General features: G+C 40.2%; 1 protein-coding gene across 1 annotated transcript; it reads left to right on the top strand.

The window, feature by feature from the left end:
* Positions 1-18,495: 18,495 nt before the first annotated feature.
* Positions 18,496-21,485, top strand: LOC131243393 (cytochrome P450 84A1-like). The gene is made up of 2 exons (XM_058242729.1): positions 18,496-19,443; positions 20,811-21,485. The coding sequence occupies exons 1-2, from the start codon at positions 18,520-18,522 to the stop codon at positions 21,468-21,470; spliced, it is 1,584 nt and encodes a 527-aa protein (XP_058098712.1). The 5' UTR covers positions 18,496-18,519; the 3' UTR covers positions 21,471-21,485.
* Positions 21,486-21,715: the final 230 nt, after the last annotated feature.

Here is a 21,715-nt window from a genome sequence, read left to right as displayed (position 1 = left end):
AGTTCCGCAGGCTAGTTCAAGCCTATGTACAGTGAGTGCACTGTTGAGACCGGGTCATAGTCATTGTATCCTGAAGGCCAACGGTCTAAGATTCCTGTTGCACTCGGGATGCAGTCCATGCCGAGTGACCCAGTCACACCTAGATTTAAACAAATAAGTTATATTTTCTTACTTTATTTTATTATTTAACTTTTTTTATAATATTATGTACTGTTTTCAACAAATTATTTCAACAAGCTTAAAACCAAAATATTCAATTGTTGGAAACCGTATACATCTTATTCAATATTTGAAAACAGAAAAGTTTTATTCTTCTTTTCTTTTATGTAACTAGTGTTTGATGATTTCTCTAACTAGTTAAAAACCGAGTTACAATCAAAACTCTATTGTATTCCATAGCCATCATCACAGTCAACCCTACGATTGAACTGTCCAAAATTGGATCGTTCGCTGGACAAAATTTCAAAAGATGGAAATAGAAAATCAATTTTGCACTGGAAACATTAAGGGTTCTTTTTAACATTCTTTTAGATTCATTTATAGCTGATCTTTCTAATGAAAATGAATCTAGAGATGTCACTTGGATTGCAGATTCAGATTAAATAAAATCCATGAGTGGATATGTTTTCACCTTTGGTAGAGGTGCAGTATCTTGGAGGTCTACTAAAAAGACTTGCATTGCTCGGTCGACTATGGAATTTGAGTTTATCGTCTTAATAAAGGAATGAGCAAAAGCTAAATGGCTTAGAAATTTGTTAATAGATTTATAACTGAAACATGTGTCTATTATATTTATTCACTATGATTGTTAAGCAGTTACAACAAGGGCTTAGTGTAACGCCCTGAAAATCTAGGGTCGAACAGACGCTCAACTCCCAAGTTCAACACATTACTTATACAATATAGATAATGATGATTAAATGTTGTCCATATTTGTGCATTAAACATGAGTGAGATTATACCAAATCAGCATATCATACTCCAGAGATGATTAAATTTAACAAGTAGAAGATTATGATAGATATATAAGGCATATAAGTGGTTGTAAGTCCCCAGAGTATGAACGTATTACCAGGTTAAATAGCATGTATAATTTCAAAATTTACAAAATGATAAGGTGTAATGTTCAGGTAGTCCATATCTCAGCAATCCCTGCAACATAACTCTAGGTCTAGATAGACCCGCCAGAGAGTTGCATGCAGGAGAACTCCTCCTCGTGGTCATAGAAGGCCGGCTCTAACTCGCAAGCCTCACCATCATCTGAAACTACAACAAAGTCTGGTTGGTGTTTTAAAACACTATCCCAGAGTGGGAGTGAGTGATCAACTCAGTGCAGCTATAAGGCAAAGGTTAACATGTTATCAATTCAGTCAAGCAATAATGATAAAGCAATACAACAAACATTCTTAAGTACTCTGGTTAATGCAAGGATGATATGTATTAATGATGCATGCCTTCGACTACACTCTCTCTGCGACATCATCTCACGGTCGTGCATGCTAAACTCCGACTGTGCTCAACTCTCACGCCAAAGGCACATGCAATGCGGTGCATAATCATGTTAACTAAGTCTTTAATTAGACATATTCATACAGCAGATTCGGGAAGCTCAGGTACCTCCCTTTATATCAATTGCCCAAACAATGATCCATATAGGGTCGTCAATCCTAGTTAATCACATATGATAGGCAAGTTATAGGGCAACGTCACCCCTGATTTAAAAGCAGTGGACAAGCAAGTTCAGGTCCCTATGGGAGGCTCGTCACCTCGGCATAAGCCTAGTTTATACTTAAGGTTACTACAGGAAAGGCTCGTCACCTTAACGTAGGCCGACAGCTCGAATGCAGTGTCTCATACCACCGTATTCGGCTCATGAGTTTGGTTTGCTCACTGGACACTACGGGGAGGCTCGTCATCCCAGCATAGGCCAACAGCTCGACCACGGTGTCCCATACCACCATATCCGGCTCATGAGTCTTATTGGATCATGGTACCAAGGTTAAACGGAATTTTTAATGGTAAGTGGTACCTTAGATTCAAGCAGTAGTGTCCATACATGGTAAACATACATTAGGTCAATCAGGTTACTTGACAAGCTCAACTGGTACGAGCGCACGTTGAATTAATTAACATGGAGTGCAGACATACTTCTCGTGGCCTAACCACTATCGATAATCACCGTATGACTCGGATTCATCGAACGTATCTGTTGTGGCGAAACCAGTTCGACCACTGATCGTAAACCGTTACTGATTGCATGGACTACATATTAGTCCCAATCATACTCAAACACAATTGACATTCATATGTGATAGTCTAAGCAGCATGTGACAACCAATTTAAATATAAATCTCATTTGAGCATTTCAACAAACACATAGTGTACATGTTGTCATACATAGTCATTTAATCCATAAAGCACGTAGTAGCAATATAGGTTACATGAAGGAAACTGTAACTATAGATGAGGTAATTGAGAATCCTATCTTACCACCCTCATTAAATATATTTCAACAAGCATTTTCTCATTCAGGCATTTTATCAAACACTTAGACTACACATATCAACATACATGTAATAAATTAGTTATAACGTATTTTATAGTAATTCCTTTCACAAAGGAGTTACCACACATATAACAATCATGTATTCTCAATCAATAATCATGGCAAGCACAACTTTAAATTCCATATTCATATAAACATTTCAACAAACACATAGAATGCATTATTTTCAACATAGTTCATATATATATATATATATATAATGTGTGGAAAACATCGCATCTAAGTACATATGACATCAATCAAGTCAGTCATAAATCATTAACTGACATTAAAAGCCTTGAGAACCATAACCTAAACGTTTATAGTCCGCACCTTTCGTCAGTACGCCGATTACGAACTCGGTTCGTACACTACGCCTTTGTTTACGGCACAACGGCTACATATAGCATGAAATAGGTTAGTTATTTTACCGATCTAACTATTTGGATACCTAAAACAGATTAGAGTTAGGATTCCTTACCCAAAAATGGAGTCGAAATCGCCGGTATAGTTACACGGAAGAGGGGATTCAGCACGGGGAGTGGTGGGAATGAATCCCAGCAACAAACCACAATTCTCTCTCACTTCTCCTTACCTTCTCTTTTTCTTTTCTCTCTTCTCTCTCCTAGGGTTTAGAAAATTCGTATAAAATGAGAGAGGGGTGGGTTAAGGGTCTTATATAGGCCCAAAAGTGAAGTCAATGGCCCCAGGGATATAGTATACTTAAGTTATAGCCAAAAGTCATCTATTTCGGGCCAACGAAGCTCATTTGGAGGTCCATTACCTGCATACGGTCTGGGAAAAGTTCCCTGACAATGGATCTATGTCAGGTTAAAATTTCAATTCGATCGGATTTGTGGATCGATCTTGGAGGACCAGTTTCAGTTCAACGGCCATCGTCACTCGATTAGGGCCACAAGTGCACCGTTATGTGTAGAAAAATTTTCCTGATCCAAGGGTGTAGTTGGGTTAGAATCTGACAGTCAGAAACCTTAACATTTGCTTGCAAGCAAACGGCCCAATTCACTTAAGTTTGAGTTCATTTTCTAAAGATATTCACGTTTCTCACATACTTCGTTCCGGGCTTAAGTTGTGCGTTTTCGGATACTATTTGAACTTGATTCCCGAGATGGTTGTCAAGCCTAGTAAGACGGTCATAATCGTATAGTCTCGCGGTAATCGGACTTTCGACGCGCGGTCTAGGTTCGATACAGAATTTCAAGATGCTCCCAAGAGCAACTGAGTTTTGAGATTGATCCTAGGTTTTTTGGTAATGTTAGGTTAGCGATTCTGATGGTTTTAGGTCTTGCAGTTCGTATAGAAAGTGGTTCGAGCTAATTCTATTGATTATTTATTTTAGTACTTAATTAATTTTCGTCTAATTTCTACAGAATTTGATTCTTTAGTGATTTCTGCCTGAGGTGGTATTCGGGTCTTTGTATGGATTTTTTCGAGACGTTACACGTATAGTAAAATATATAATAATAGAAGTAGACACATTAGACTCCGACATAATATTGTGAGACATCTGTTGAATGATAGAGTCATAATTGTTGATTTCATATGATTAGAAAAGAATCTAACTGATCCTCTAACCAAATAAGTACTATCTAAATAATTACTCATGAAAACATTGAAGGAAACGGGGCTGAGCCTAACTGAATGAGATACCAGTGTCGGCGACACAACTTATACAAGTGAAAATCTCATGCGATATGTTTAATGAGTAAACAATAAAACATTAGGAGATTGAAAAGCACTGTAAAAACTTATCTCCTTATTATGAAGTAGGCAGTGCAAACAACAACATGTGAATGACCTAAAATAATATAGAAAATTGATAAACAGTGTGGATAAAACTCATTAGATCAATGTAGGCACCCACAATACACAATCCGGCTAGGGCTTCCACTTTTCATTATGCATTAATTAGGAAGCGAATTGGCTGGGTACCACACACTATTGACCTAGTTGATGTGATGACCTCACCAAGTTTTTTATGGGTCCCATCATGAGGTATGTATTATATCCAAACTGTCCATCCCATTTAAGCATCTCCTAGTAAGGCTTGAGTTGAAAAAAAAGACAGATCCAAATATCAAGTGGACCACACTACCAAAAGCAATGAGGAATTGAACGTCAACCGTTGAAACCCTTTTAGACTCACAAAAGTTTTGATATTTGTTTTTCCTCTTCATCCAGGTCCATGTAACACTTTATGAACATATTGGATGGAAATTAAACGTTATGGTAGGCAACATTACATTAGGCCCTATGAATATTTTAACAGTGAGAATCATTGTCCCCACTGCTATTTGTAGTGTGGTCCAGTTGACCTTTGTATATTTTTAATTTTTTGTGCTTGTGCTTTAAAATGATCTCTCAAAATGGATGAACGGTGTGGATATAATAAATACATCATTGTGGGTCCATGAACTTTAATCTCCTTTGAACCGTTTGTACAACAGCTCGAGGAGCATAAGCGATCGTCTTCGTAAGACATGAACCCACACCAGCCAAGTCGGTGGTGTGTGGTACATCAGCCAATATGCTTGCACAACAGTAATGCCTATGGCTAAAAGACCGGAATCGTTGATGTGATGGGTCATCATGGGTGGTCCATGCACCATAGGTACTCCAATTTTTTTTGGATATTGTGGGCCATACATGATGATTGTTTGGTGATTGGACCATCTGGTTACCTATGGAATACTGTGGACCATACACTATTAAAGTTTTGTGTGAGGACCATCCAGTTTTCTGTAGAATATTTGTCACTTCCTAGGATTGAATGTGAAGCACTACGACGACATCTTTCTTCACCACCTATTTTGTCGGACAAACTAGTGAAAGTCTAAAAAAGATCAAAATTGTTGATGTGTTGGGTCTCATCTTGGATAGGCCATTTCAACTTGGGACCCATTTATGCAAATTAAAAGCCTAAAGGCCATTGTACAAAGAATCTCCCAACCTTTGTATAACTCCTCTCGGACTCAGGAAGGTTTCAATGGTGGACATTCTGTTCCCAATGTTTCATTTGATGTAGCTTACCTGAGTTCCGGATCTCCTTGATATTTAGAACCCTGTCCTATCGTAGTCTTTCAAAATAGATAGACAGAGTGGATTTGTCAAAGACATCTCCATGGTTCCATAAAGTGCCCACTGGTAGATCTCTTATAGGGGGTCAAGGGGAATCCGCCTCTAAATTGGAAGTAGATGGCCTATCACTAGGGGTTGTCTTTGCATTAGTGGGTAGGGACTCATGAAAGAACAAACGAGGAAATCAAAAAAGGTAATCACAATTGCACAAACAAATTCAACCAAAGCACAACATGAATTTGTGTTTTAAAAAAAAAAAGCCCTCACGGGAAAAAAAATCACAGCATGAAGCAAGAATGCACTATAAAAAATTAAGTTACAAGAGATGAAAGCTTACCCATCAAAGCCCTACGAGAAAAAGCCCTAGTATTTTTCTCTTCGAAGCACATTTTAGAGAACCATAACCTTACCCTAATCTCAATTACACCTAATATACATACTACCACAATTGTAATAGGAAACAAATTGTGCACTTATGCAATTTTGAACGCACCTTTGATGGGACCTTTGATGACATCGAAAGCCATCGAGAACTAGTCGATGACATTGAAGACACCTTCAATGCCATTGAGTAGTAACTCCAAAATTGTCTAGCAATCAATAAGATTTTTCTGGATTTTCTCAATGGGATCGAGCATTTGTCGATGGCATTAACATTAGCTCGATGGAATCGAGTGGTTTGTCAATGAAATCAACAGACTCTGTTACAAAAAAATTTAAGACATTAGATAACAATCTCCACCATGTCTTCAATCTTCACACTCCATTGCTCATTTACCTTATTCGATCTTCCATCTAGACTTTGTCTCCATCATAGCTAGACAATCATTGCTTCTTGTGCACACTCCGTCTTCACTCTATCTTTACCAAACCTATAGAAGTCACAAAAAACTTGAACTTCTCTGAAGGAACCACCTTCGAAAGCATGTAAGTCAAATTCACGCTTGTGTAGATCTTCTCAAGAGTCACACATCCTTCCTCAATCACCTATCGGATAAAATGATGATGCACGTCAATATATTTAGTTCTAGAATAGTAAATTAAGTTCTTTTCCAAATTGATCACACTTTTGTTATCATAATTAACCGGCATAACCTCCTACTGAAGCCCCAACTGATGTATCACTTTCCTCAATCAAACCGTTCCATTGGGTGCTTCCGTCACTGCCATATACTCAACTTTGGTTGTGGAAAGAGTTACCACAGAATGAAGCTTCGATATCTAAATGATCACTTCACTCATTAACATAAACGAGTACTCGAAAGTTGACATTATGTTATCTACACTGCCGCATAATTTGAATTCGCATAGCCTACTAACTTATCCCCTGATTTTTCAAATGTCAAAACATAATTCTAAGTAACTTGAATGTATTGAAGTATCTATTTTACTGCCTCCCAGTTTTGCTTATTGTAGTTAGACATATATATGCTAAAAACACCCACCGTATGTGAAATATCCCGTCTCGTACAGACCATGTCATATGTTGAGCTGTTAATTGCACTCGAATAAGGCACACGAGACATAAACTACTTTTCTTCATCCATATTAGGACACTATTTACAAGAAAGTCGAAAATAAGTTGCGTGGGGAACACCGATCAACTTTGCCTTGTCCATCCCATACTTTCTTAATACCTTCTCAATATGTTTAGACTAAAATAACCATTATTTGCTCCTCTCTTGTCTATGTGTATGTCAAAGTCGAGAACTATCTTTGTATCCTACAGATCTTTCATCTCAAATGTCATTGATAGCTAAGCCTTTAGTATATTGATCTTAGACATGGTATGACTGGTAATGAGCATGTCATCAATATACAGTATTAAGATAATGAACTTCCTATCACTCAGTGTCTTGAAATAGACACAATAATTATACTTACTCCCGATAAACCTCAGACTCATCATGAAATAATCAAATTTCTTACCACTGCCTAAGCAACTATTTCAAGTCGTACAACAACCTATTCAACCTACAAACATTGTTCTCTGCCCCTTGTATTTCGAATCCTTCTGATTGCTTCATGTAAATCTTCTCTTCTAATTCCCTATATAAGAAAATAATCTTCACATCCATCTGTTTTAGCTCGAGATTGTATTAAGCAATTAGCACCAATACGAATCTGATAGATACCTACTTCACCACAGGCGTAAAGTTTTTAGTGAAGTTGACACCTTTTCTATGAGCTTATCCATTCGCTACTAAACTTGCCTTATACTTATCATGTTTCTTCCTGAAGATTCACTTACTCCCGATCGCTTTATAACTGATGGGAAGCTTCACCAGCTTTCACATCTTATTCCTGAACAAGGAGTTCATCTCTTCATGCATCACCACTTTTCACTTTTCGACATCTATGTTATCAAGAGCTTCTTGAAAAGTAGATGAACATCCATCATCTGTAACGAGGATGAGTGCAACATTCAAGTCATCCATGTATCTTGTCAATAACCTACGATCCCTTTGCAGATTCCGACTCACAAGTCGCTGCTAGCTCTACCTGATCATGTACCTTTGGTTACGCCTCAATATCAGCCTTTGTTTCATCTATGTTAATTTAAACGTCCACAACCGACTTTTCTTCTTCCTTGTGCTCAACCTTAAAGAACAAGATCTCTAGTCAAATTTGACTTCACGACTAAGGATGATTTTTCGTGTGACTTGGTGATATAGCCTATACTCGTTCATACTACCACTATAGCCGACAAAGATGTACTTTTTAGCCTTTTGGTCCAACTTATATCTCTCAACTAACGGTACGTGAGAGTAAACATCACTACCAAATATTCGTAGGCCTGATTAGTCTACTTACTGGTCACTCCACACTTCCTATGAAATTTTACAATTTATTGTCGTATAAGGGGATCAATTCACCGAGTAAAAAACAGTGTTAATAGCTTCAGTCTACATTTCCTTACCCAACCCATCATTACTCATCAAGCGTCGGGCCCTCCTCAAGTGAGTTCGATTCACCTACTTGCCACACCATTCTACTCTGGTGTATGGCGCACTGTATCGTGCCTTACGATTTCTTCATCTTTATAAAACCATTTGAAATCCATAGAAGTGAATTCCTCACTGTTATCCATCTTTAAGATTCTCACCTTTCATCCCAACCATTTTTCCACTATTGCATTCCATTGTTTGAAGTTAGTGAAAACCTCATATTTACTTTTCATTAGAGGTGGGCATCGAGCCGAGTCGAGTCGAGGTGGGCCAAGCTTGGCTTGGCTTGTCCATGATGTACTCGAGTTCGAGCTCGAGCTCGAGCTTGGCCTCGAGCTCAACATTGAAGCTTGGCTTGTTTGCCAAAGCTATCGAGTCGAGTTCGAGTCGAGCTAGTGGTTCAAGTCGAGTCGAGTTTACCTCGAGTCGAGCTCGACCTTGTTAGGTGAGAGAGTAATGGATTCTATTCTTGATCCTCCTCCATTGATGAAAAATTCAAAAATCTTAAGAGAATCAAAGCAAAACCCGATGAAAAAACCAAACAAAGCTTCGAATCAAATGAGGAAATCTGTAAGAATCGATCTATTCTTGATCTTCTTCTACCAGCAGAAATCCAAGTACTAGAAAAGAAACAAAGCAGAACACAGATCAGAAATCCAAGTAAAGAGCTCTAGCCAATCAGATCATTGGATTTCCTTGAAGCTCTAACAAATCTGAAAAGAACCCATCTCGGTTTCTCGCCTAAGAAGTAGATCTCAAGAGATTGAAATCATACTACTGTGGAGCTGAAATGAAAACAGGTGGTGGTGCTTGGGGCGGGAGCGCGGCTGGCAGTGGGCAGAGAAAGAGAAGAAAGGGAAAGGGAAGGGGGTGCGTGCGGTCGGATAGGAACTCTAGGGTTTGTTTTTTATTTTTTTATTTTTAAGTTTAAACTTAAAACTTATATTAATATATATATATATATATAATATAATATAATATTTAATATATTTATTAATCGAGCCGAGTCGAGCTCGAGTTCAAGCTTCGAGTCGAGTCGAGTTGAAATGGCCCCTGGTCGAACTTGGCTTGAATTTAACTCGAGCTTCAAATAATTAGCTTGGCTCAGCTCGAATCGGCCATTCAAGCCGAGTCAATCCGAGCTGACTCGAGCCGAGTCGAGCGAGCTTTTCGAGCTAGCTTGACTCGTGAACAGCCCTACTTTTCATAACGTAAACCCACACCTTTCTTGAATAGTTATTAATGAACGTAACGAACCATGATAACCCTCCACTAAAAACTACGAGTGACGACCCTCATACATCAGAATGCACATAATCCAAAACACATTTACAAACATATTTTCTAGACTTAAAAGATAACATTGATTGTTTACTATATATATAATGTTCGCATATAATAAAATCAATGCTTTTTAAAACTTGAATCAAACAATGATTAGAAAGTATCTTCATGCCTCGCTCACTCATGTGGCTAAGATGCGCATGCCACATACGTGCAAACGTGAAATCAGCTACAAATGTTACAAACTCCACTTGATGAATTGCTCACAATTAACTTGTAAATGTTATCATTCTTCTATGCTTTCATGACTATGAGTACCACCTTTGAAATCTTAAGGACACGATTGAACCCGGTGAATTTTCATCCTATTGCCTCGAGTGCACCCAAAGATATCATACTCTTCCTCAACTCATGAATGCACATCGGTTAAGATATGATCTATGAAATTTACATAGGCTTCAGTTTTCGGACCATGACCTAAAATAATTTGAAAAAATGGATGAACGGCGTCGATAGATGATGCATATATGGAAGTGGGTCCCTCCAGTCAGGGTCCCACCCACATGAGTGGTTCCGGGGTCGCAGCCAAGTCGCGCTCCACCGTAGATCCCATGACACACGGCACAGATGTGCTTCACACGTGCCAGGTTGGCATTTGTGGCTTCCTATAAATCTTTCGAATAATAACGCATGCTCTCTGATTTCTCCTTCCTAGACTTGGATTATGAAAATCCTTATTTATGTGTCTATCGTGCCATAATTCTAGCCATTCAACTTACCTTTATCCCTTGCCCTTCAATTTGGATCTTGATCTCAATCGCAATGATCCATTATCCCGCTCAGAATTTATCCCCCTCGTAATCAATGCATTTGTAGAAGCACTCACGTCACCGCTTTTCTTTCTCATCATCTTTGATTGAAGAGCCAAGATAACGGTCTTAACACTAATGGTCGTCTTACCGGAACATAGAAAGTCTTTGAATAACTCATATGATTATGGAAGAGAATTCAACAGAATACATGCTTGATCATTCATTCTCATCATTTGAGATTCACATTTAACAATTTGCAAATGATTCTCAAGTCATCTTTATAATGAACAACTATAGCTTTAGATACAAACAGATCTCAGAAAGGCTTCTTCACATATATGTTCTCTAACTTCACCCATGTATCAGTTGCAGTATTCTCTCTTATAACATTATATAAGGCCTCATCCGTTAGATATAATTAGAATAAGGTATTGGCCTTTTGATCTAACTTGTTTTATTCTTCTTCTTTCAGAATTTTCATTTGCTTTCCAAGGAGAGTATCTTCCAATCCTTACTGAACTAGAAGGTCTTTCATCTTCACCTTCTACGGTTCGAAGACTTTTTTCTCATAATACTTCTCTACATCGAACTTTATGTTAGATGCCATAGATATCTTGTATTTAGATTGAATCTGCTTCCTAACGTTAGCTCTGATACTACTTGTTGGGACCCGCGGAAGTACAGAGAGAGGAATCAAACAAAGTAATTACAATCATATAAACAAATACAACTAGAGAAGAATCCAAATTTATGTGAAAAAACCACGAAACAAAGCGAGAATGCACTATGAAAGATGAAGTTACAAGAGTTGAAAGCTTATTGATCAAAGCCTCAAGAGGAAAAGCTTTAGCAATTTTCTTTTCGAAAAACTCTCATACCCTTATGCATGTTTTTAGAAAACCCTAACCTTACCCTGATCTCAATTATGCCCAGCATATATACCATCACAATTGGAATAGGAAACAAATCGCGCACTTATGTAGCTTTGCACATGCCTTCGATCGAACCTTCGATGTCATTGATAACCATCGAGGACTAGTCGATGACATCGAAGTCACCGTCAATTACATCGAGTAGAAACTCCAAAACTAGATCTATAGCTCAAGTGGTAGACTGAGTGAAAGATACCTCGTTTCAACACTGAGTTCGTGGCATCGATTCCCTAGTGGGGGTGGCTAACTGCGAAGTAAATTTTCTCAATGGGTTCGACATCTCCTCGATGAAATCTAGCGGTATGCCGGTGATATTGACTGAGTTTGTTAAAGACTATTTTAAGACATTGGACAACATATACCAGCTTTATGATAGAATTGGTGCATTCTAACGTACGGAATTAGTTTTCACCCGAGATTGCATCCAGATGATGATCTGAACTGTTCATGTTCTCTAATCATGCTTCGTTGATGATCCCAAACTTTGGCTATTGAATTTGAACATGTGACATTAAAAAAATTGCTTCTGAAGGTTCGAAATTTATCTCCATGTCCAATGATCCCTTCGGCACGTCTTCCTTAGGATTGGCCCTGTAACATTGAACACAGAACATGAACAGTTTAGATCATCATCTAATTAGATGCAATATTCCTGATTGAAAACCCAACCCTGTACGGTAGCTGGGATACCGTGGGCACCGTTTTCTATCAAATCCCTGTACAACAGCACCATACGGGATCTTTCCTTGCTCGCGAATCAGGTTGGCCCACCACATCCTGTGTCCAGATATTTAAGTTACAACGTTGGGGTGCGGATTCAGTCAGGTCGCGACTTGACCGAGTGTTCGGTCAGACGTAACCGTGGGGCCCTGATGTATGTGTTGTATCTCCAGTCCGTCCGTATGTTAAGAAGATCCAAACTCAGGTGGACCAAACCGTAGGAAACAGTGGTCATTGAACGCCAATTATTAAAAATTCATGGACCTACGGTAGTGTTTATCTGCCACCCAACCCATTAATAAGGTCGAATAGATCTGTATGAAGGGACAATACAAATATCATCTTCATCCAAAACTTTTGTGGCCCACAGTAAGTTTCTATCGGTCAATCACAATTTTTTCCTCTGGTGTGGCCCATCTGAGATTTGGATCTGCTTCAGTTTTGACCCCAAACGGATGGACTGCGTGAAATCTGGGTGGGCCCCACGGTGCGACCTTACCGAACTCACTCCCATGGAAGCGGATTGCCTACTGATTAGCGTACCGAGTAAACTCGGTGAGGTCCGCCTTGATTTATTTATTTTATCTGCTATGGCCATCCATTTTCCCAAATAATTTTAGTTCTTGAGCCCAGAAATGAATCGTATAAAATGTTCAAATGAACCACACTACAGGAAACAATTGATTTGAACGTCTACCGTTGAACATTTCTTAGGGGTGGTAGAAGTTTTGGATCAAGCTTATATTTGTGTTTACCGTTTATCCATGTCTTTATGATATCATGAACAGGTTCGATGACAAATAAACATCACTGTATGGCCTAGCAAGGTTTCAACGGTGGAAATAATTATATCCACTGTTTCCTGTGGTATGATCCACTTGATCTTTTGATATGCTTCTATTTTGGGTTCAACCCCGTAAATTAGATGAAAAACAGATGGACAGCGTAGATAATTCATATAAATTCAAGGTGGGCCCAACTGAGTTTACTGAGTATGATAAGAGCGTTACGTACGCAATCCGATTTCCACTCCGAAAACGTTGGGTGTAAGTTTCAGTGTTTCACACGTAGCATCTGGGCGCGGATTGGATACTGACAAGATCAGTAGCCAAATCGCTACTGAAGTGACGTCATCAAGCTCCGTGGACCTACCATGATGCATTTGTTGTATCCATACCATCCAACCATTTTTAGAGATGGTTTTATGACATTACAAAGACAATGAGATAGATCTAAAGTTCACGTGGATCCCACCATAGAAAATAGTGGGGACAGTGACATCCACCGTTCAAAACTTCTTAGGGGCCGCAGTAGTTTCCGTTGAAGCTTATATTTTTGTTTTCACTCCAATATATCTTTATGTTAACTTATGAATAGGTTGGATCTTACGTCACAGTAGGCCCTATAAATGTTTCAATGGTGGGTGTGACTGCTCCGGTAGTTTTCTGTGATGGGTCCACTTGAAATTTAGATCTATTTCATTCTTTTTTTTAATGCCATAAAACGATCTCTAAAAATGGTTGGACAGTATGGATGCATCACATGCATCATGGTAGGGTCCACATAGCTTGGTGATGTCACTTCAGTAGCTATTTGGCTATTGACCTCGTCAGTATCCAATCCGCGCCGGTAACATCTCTATATTCAGCTGATGTGTCACTTTAGTGGAACATCCCAGCCGTGAGGATCACTTGTACGAAATCGGATTGTGTACTGAGTAAACTCAGTTGGGACCACTGGTAATGTATGTGGTTTATCCACACCGTCCATCCATTTTTACTAATAATTTTAGTGGTTGATACCAAAATTTTAGTGAATCCAAAGCTCAAGTGGACCATTACACAAAAAACAGTGTGGAATAATGATTTCCACCGTTGAAACCTTCCTGGGGTCCAAATTATTTTTTATTTGTCATCCAACCTGTTCATAAGATTACAAAGACATGGATGAAGAGAAACCACAAACATCAGCTTGATCCAAAACTTCTTTGGCCTCCAAAAAATTTTCAATGATAGAGGTTCAATCAAACTCTTTCCTTTAGTGTAGTCCACTTGAGATTTTAATTTGCTTAATTTTTGAGATCTAGCCCTAAAATTATCTTTTAACATGGATTAACCGAGTGGATAAAATAAGTAAATAACAGTAGACCCCACATAGTTTACTCAGTACGCTAAAGGTACTGAGTAACTCAGTACGCAATCCGCTTCCCACTTGTACACTTAACAGGGCCCACACACACACACACGTTGGACTGTCGACGGTGCAGCTTCCAGATCAAACGTGCCATCCCAATTTTCACACAATATGACCTTTACGATGTGGCCCATCGTTTGGACGGTCGGATTTTATAGAAAAGTGGGACGTTGGCAGGAACAAAATCCTTAGAATTTTTTACCTCCGTAGATCCCACATTTCACCCACCGTCTTTTTTAGACTCTCTCAAATCTTACATTATTTTCCGAAACTAAACCATTTCTTCTTTTGGACAAAGATAGTCCTAAACCCATCCAAACCCATTTTCTGTAATCTCATCGCCTCTAGCAAAAATCCACTTTCTCGAATCTTTTCTCCCCTTCATAAAGCAATATCCCTTTGCCTAAAACTCATTTTCTAAAATATTCTATCATCTTCATACATCAATACCTATCTACCTAAATTTCATTTTCTGAAATATTCTTTATTCTTCATATAAGAATACCCTTCCACCAAACCTTTGTTTTAGTTTATTAAAACGAAAATGATGCCTCTATTTTAAAAAAGCACGCACTATAGGTATATTTGAATAAATTTTCATAAACCCTAAACCAAACAAAATTCTTATGGGCCAAAAAAGTTTTGGATCAAGATTGTATCTGCATTTTCCATTCTTCCATATCTATATGATCTTATGAACAAGCTGGATGACAAATAAAACATTATTGTGGGGCCTAACAAGGTTTCAACGGTGGAAATGATTATCTCCATTGTTTCCTGTGATATGATTCACTTGATCTTTGGATATGCTTCGATTTTGGTCTCAATTTCCTTTGAGGTTCGTTGAATTTCATGTAAAGCCCACTCAGTTTCCTTTAAGGCTCATTGAATTTCATGTTTACCTTGCTCAATTTCATGTTAGCCTCGCTCAATTTCCTTTGAGACTCATTGAATTTCATGTTTGCCTCCCTCAATTCCCTTTGAGGCTCGTTCAATTTCATGTTTTCCTCACTCAATTTTCTTTAAGGGGCTGTTTGATTTTTAATTTCCCCTGGTAAATACACAGAATTACTTGATTATTGCTTACTACACCTGTTTGAAAGTTGCCATGAATTACGTTTCGAAAATCAGTCCATACAAACGTTTTTATCACTGATTTAAATATGTGGGCCCCACCATGATATATATGAGTTATCCACACCATCCATCCTTTTAAAAAATACATTTTAAGGCATGAGCCCAAAAATGAGGAAAATAAAAAGCTCAAGTGGACCACACCTTAGGAAATAGTGATCATTAAAACGTCAATAGTTGAAAGTTGTTTTCTCCCTAGGGCCCACAATGATGTTTATTTGTCATCCAACCCGTTAATAAGGTCATACAATCATGGATAAAGTGGAAACAAAAATATCAGTTTGATCCAAAACCTCCAGGGTCTTCAAGAAGCTTTTAATGGTAGGAGTTCAATTCCCATTGTTTCCAGTACTGTGGTCCACTTGATCTTTGGATCTGCATCTTATTTTGACTCATGCCCTAAAATGAGTTGGCTAAAGGGATGGATGGTGGGCCCCACAATTTAACTTTTTTTTTCATCGGGTGACGTGAGGAGTGCTATAAATGAAAGGTGGCGGTCAAATCACCTTGGAAATTCAACCGGAAACACAGAGGTAAATAATTATTACCCATTTACCTGGAATTACCTCTGTAATTAGAAAATCAAACAGGCTCTAAGGGTCATTGAATTCCATGTTTGCCTCACTTAATTTCCTTAGAGGCTCGTTGAATTTCATGTTTGCCTTGCTCAATTTCCCTTGAGGCTCATTGAATTTCATGTTAGCTTCGCTCAATTTCTTTTGAGGCTTGTTGAATTCTATGTTTTCCTCACTCAATTTTCTTTGAGGCTCATTGAATTTCATATTTGCCTCACTCAATTTCCTTTGAGGTTCGTTGAATTTCATGTTAGCCTCGTTGAATTATCTGTAGTTGTATGTACTTTTAACTACAGAAGTGATGGCTACAGATTAGAACTAATGGCTACGAATCTTATGAAACGATGGCTAATGGCTACAGCGTTGCTACGGTTTTTTTTTTTGGTAAAAACTTTCTATTCATATATATAACAAAAATGAGTTGTACACTGTATGATTGGGCCTGTTGGCAAAAAAGGAGAAGCAGGCCCACAAATGAACATGAGGTGACAATGCCTTCTACAACTCACGCAAGTAGCCTAGGCCTAGCTTATCTAGAGAAAGAAGGCCTTTGATGAGGGTGGGAAGCTTCGATATAGATTGGAAAAGATAGTGGGTCTGATAGTTACTACCCCTACGAGCCAGCCCATCAGCCACCGCGTTTGCCTCTCTGGGGGAGTAGGAGATTGAGACTTCCATGCTAGTCAAGAGGGCTTTGATTCTGGCCCACCAATACCATAAGGCTCAAGAGTTGACCCCCTGCTTGTTTAATGAATCAATTACAGCCTTGGAGTCGCTTACCAACTCCACTTTGCTGAATCCGAAATCTCTGCAAAGCGACAGCCCTTCTCAAATTGTAACTCGAGAAGAAGGTAAATATGAAATTCCCATCGCTACTCCTACCTACTCCGCTACCTCTAGAGCTTCCCAGGTTGCCCAAGGCCGAACCGTCCACATTCACTTTAATCCACCCAGGAGGAGGACGAGTCCATTTGACTGTACTGACCTGCGTTGGGATTGTAACATTCCCAATGAGGCCCAAGCTGTCCAAGGCCGAGGCAGAGGACCGACGAACTGCAGGTGGGAGGGGGACAAGGGGCACGAGCCTATGTTTCCAGTGGATCACTTTGGAGATAACCTTTAGAGGCGAGACCCTCACCCCATCCATGCGGGCAACGTTTCTGGCCAACCATATCTCCCAAAAAATAAGGGATGGAGTAATGCCCCTGAGGGTAAATAGACGGTCTTTCCTAGACGCAATAGCCCACCGCGAGGAGGCCCCCCCAACCGCCAAGAGCTGCCGTCGAGAGGGGATGCCAAAAGGAACACCAAAGTGGTCTCAAACTTTAGGAGCTAGCTCACTTGTCGAGAAGACGTGCTTGATGGATTCAATACTCGAAGTTTGGGGCAGAGGGAAGTAGGAGCACTTGGACGCTAATGAGATTCCTTTAGCCTGCGTTCTAGCATCAATGGGGATCGCTTTCTTGATGACTTTCCAGGATAGTAGAGAGATTTTAGGTGGGAGAATTGGGTGCCAGACCCATTTGGACCATGCGATAGTCGCCCCATTCAGCCGAGAGCAGCACCAGGCAGAGGCAATGCTGAATTCACCATTGCTGGACTTTAACCAGATCTGTCGGTCATCCAAGGAGAACGGGCAGAAGCCTTCTCCTTCAATGTGGTCTATCACCACTTGAGGTAGAAAATCTCGGGCCAGCAACCGGTTTGTACCAGCCAGCCTTGCTATGGTTATAATCCATAGCTAGATGTATAGAACAAGGGTATTTCTCATCCACAAATAGTGTCCGTATAGAATTGTTTAGCCTTGGAAAGTAAAGTTTGCGAGCCTTTGGAAAAGATGTGGATAAAAGGTGAGATTAACTGTGGTAAAAATCTCAAATCCTAAACTGAAATTAAAATACATGAAAAGAAAACACAAAAAATACAGTTTATTTTATTTCCATCTGTATCTAGTACACTGAATTAATATATAACTCATCTAGTACACTGAATTAATATCTACACCTACCCTCATTGATATCCATACATCCACTTTCCATTTTGTGAATAAAAAAGACCAAAAACATAAACTAAGTAACGACACCCAAACAAAAAATGGGTCTAAAATGTCATAGAAATATGTGTAAATATAGTCCATCCTCAGTATTCTTGAAATATCTTTGGCCCCACTTTTTGAGAAAACTGTCCCAAACGTGTGTATAAAAACCCCATCACAACCGTCCCTCACATAGCAAATACGAGACTAGTAAGAGAGAGAGAGAGAGAGAGAGAGAGAGCATGGATTCTTCTACTTCTCCTCTACAACAGATTCCTTTGTTATTGTTATTCCTCCTTCCATTGCTTGTGCTTTTCAGGATCTTCCTATCAAAGCGTCGTAACCTTCCATTCCCACCTGGTCCACCTCCACTTCCCATCATTGGCAACATGCTGATGATGGACCAGCTGACCCACCGTGGCCTAGCAAAGCTGGCTCAACGCTACGGTGGCCTATTCCATCTCCGGCTAGGATTTCTCCACACCGTCACCGTATCGACGCCTGAGATGGCCCGCCAAGTCCTTCAAGTCCAAGACAGCCTCTTTTCAAATCGCCCTGCCACGATCGCTGTCAAATACCTAACCTACGATCGTGCTGACATGGCCTTCGCCCACTACGGCCCGTTCTGGCGCCAGATGCGTAAGCTGTGTGTTATGAAGCTCTTCAGCCGCAAGCGGGCCGAGTCATGGGCATCGGTCCGTGATGAAGTCGATTCGACCATCCGAGCCATCACCGATAAGGCTGGCTCAGACGTCGATATCGGCGAGCAAGTGTTCTCTCTCACCCGTAATATAATATATCGGGCCGCTTTCGGGTCCACCTCTCATGAAGGCCAAGATAAACTTGTGAGCATCTTGCAAGAATTCTCAATGCTCATGGGTGCTTTCAATATAGGTGATTTCATCCCTTGGCTCAGCTGTATTGACCCACAAGGCCTTAACAAGAGAATGATCAATGCTCGGCAGACGCTCGATAGCTTCATCGACAGGATCATCGACGATCACATGAAGAAGCGGAAGATGGGCTGCGAGGATGGTGAGGAAGATACTGATATGGTTGATGATCTGCTGGCTTACCTCGCCGAGGGTGGCGATGATAAAGCCCCAGCAGACGATCTTGAGGCTACCTTGAAGCTCACTAGAGATAACATCAAGGCCATCATCATGGTACTATTCATTTCTTGAACCCCACTTAAATGTAAAATCCAGACCGCCCATCTAGTGGGTCCCACCGTTGTTGGACTTTTGGTGATGATCACTTACTGACGATACTGGACGTCAATTAATTTTTATCTAGACCATCAACATTTTTTATATTCTAACCGTCCATATCAAGGTCACAATCAGTTTGATTGAGATAATAATCTATTCCTCGTGGCCCTTTGATGTAGAGCGGGTCGCAGACAGTTTCATGGCCAAGATGGATCCGAAAAGACCTGGTCGATGACAGAAGTGATCCGGACCGTCAGACCTTAGATCGGGCGTATCTCGCAATCCGGAATGAGTTACCTGACGTAAAATATATGATTTTGGGGTAGAACGAGCTACTTTAGCCAACCAACCCTGCTACGCCGGGTTGCGCAGCCCGGAATTGCGAAAAACCCCTGAATCCACGGTCATTTCCCTGTTTTAATTTCATTTTTAATATAAATAGTAAGTTTTAGTTTGATTATAACTCTTCATCTTCGGGCTTTAGGAATTGCGCCCAACGTGAAAAGAGCAATTAGGAGAACAGTTTGGTGAAGCCAAATAGGACACTTACTATTTTTGGCTGAAAACCTTGAGCACTAGTAGACATCATGACCATATATAAATAGTAAGTTTATTATTTATAGTAAGTCGCGGATTCTAGGAGTTTGAGTTGTAGTTTGATTTCGATTTCTTTCCCATTGCTCGGTACCCCTACTTAAAGGGTTGTGAACTTGTTTTTATTTATCAGTTAATCAATTTCAAATTTCTTAGAATTTATTTCTATTTTCTACTTTCTTTCCTTGTGGATTCGAGAAGTCTCTGTGAGGAGTCCAGAGAAGCTCCGTGGATCCTGAGTAGTTATCCTCATCACGTTCATCCCTGCGTCACCCTTGAGAAGATTTGAATCCCAACTTGGATGGTTCGGATGAAATATAAAACTAATCCTTTCTAGATTTTTATCTCCCACAGCTGAAAATCTTGTCTCGCCACCTCACCAACCTTGCCATGCTTTACCATTTTGCCTGGATACTTTTCTTTTCATTTCATTCTAGATACCACGCACGTGTGAGTGTGGAAGCGTGTAACCTTTTCATCCGTTTATGTGTACGATCAACCATCGTGGGGCCCTCTTCACGTCCATAATTATCGGATCTAAAGGCTATTGATCTGAACAATTCAAGCCGTTGATTTGTGATGCCCCACCAACTGAAAAAATAAAATAAAATCCAACACTAGATAATCTGCTTCACCTGAAATATTTCATTTCCGTTACCTTGAAAACACTCAAATGTATTTTCGTTTTTTGTTTTTTTGCCGTGTGCTAATGCATTGAATGTCATCAGGATGTAATGTTCGGAGGAACCGAAACTGTCGCTTCGGCAATCGAGTGGGCCATGACAGAGATGATGAAGCGCCCAGATGAGCTCAAAAAGGTGCAACAGGAGCTGGCTGAGGTAGTGGGCTTGGACAGGATGGTGCACGGGAGCGACCTAGAGAAGCTATCATATCTAAAATGTGCCATGAAGGAAACACTACGTCTCCACCCACCTATCCCTCTCCTCCTCCACGAGACTGCCGAGGACAGCGAGATTGCTGGATACTTCATCCCTGCCGGAACACGCGTGACTGTTAACGTGTGGGCCATCGGACGGGACAAGACAGCATGGAAGGACGCCGAGGTGTTCAAGCCGTCGAGGTTCGCCAAAGAAGGCGCCGTCGATTTCAAAGGCAATTACTTTGAGCTGATACCGTTCGGATCTGGCCGTCGATCTTGCCCTGGAATGCAGCTGGGCCTCTACGCATTGGAGCTAGCCGTTGCCCAGCTAATCCATTGCTTCAACTGGACATTGCCCGACGGCATGAAACCGTCCGAGCTTGACATGAACGATGTCTTCGGACTCACCACTCCAAAGGCGATCCGCCTCGTCGCCATTCCGACTCCCCGTCTCCATTGCACAACAGTGAGGCAGATCCAAATCTCAGACGGACACAACGGTGATTGAACGCCCACCATTAAAGGAAAAAAATAAAATATAATAAAATAATGGGCCACAAGATTTGGATCAAGCTCATGCGCTTTCCCTTCATTCATGTCTGGTGTGGTCCACCTGAGATTTGGATATGGGTCATTTACTGTAAAATTCTCTAAAAAGACCTACCTAAACCGACCAGAGTCGATATACCACAAATACACCAAGGTGGGCTGCATGGTCATGGCTTTGACCCAAGTGTTTCAACAGCGGATGTG

Source organism: Magnolia sinica, chromosome 4, assembly GCF_029962835.1.
Source record: "Magnolia sinica isolate HGM2019 chromosome 4, MsV1, whole genome shotgun sequence".
NCBI lineage: Eukaryota > Viridiplantae > Streptophyta > Magnoliopsida > Magnoliales > Magnoliaceae > Magnolia > Magnolia sinica.
Note: the sequence above shows the minus strand (reverse complement) of the source record. Positions and strands in the feature narration are given on the sequence as shown.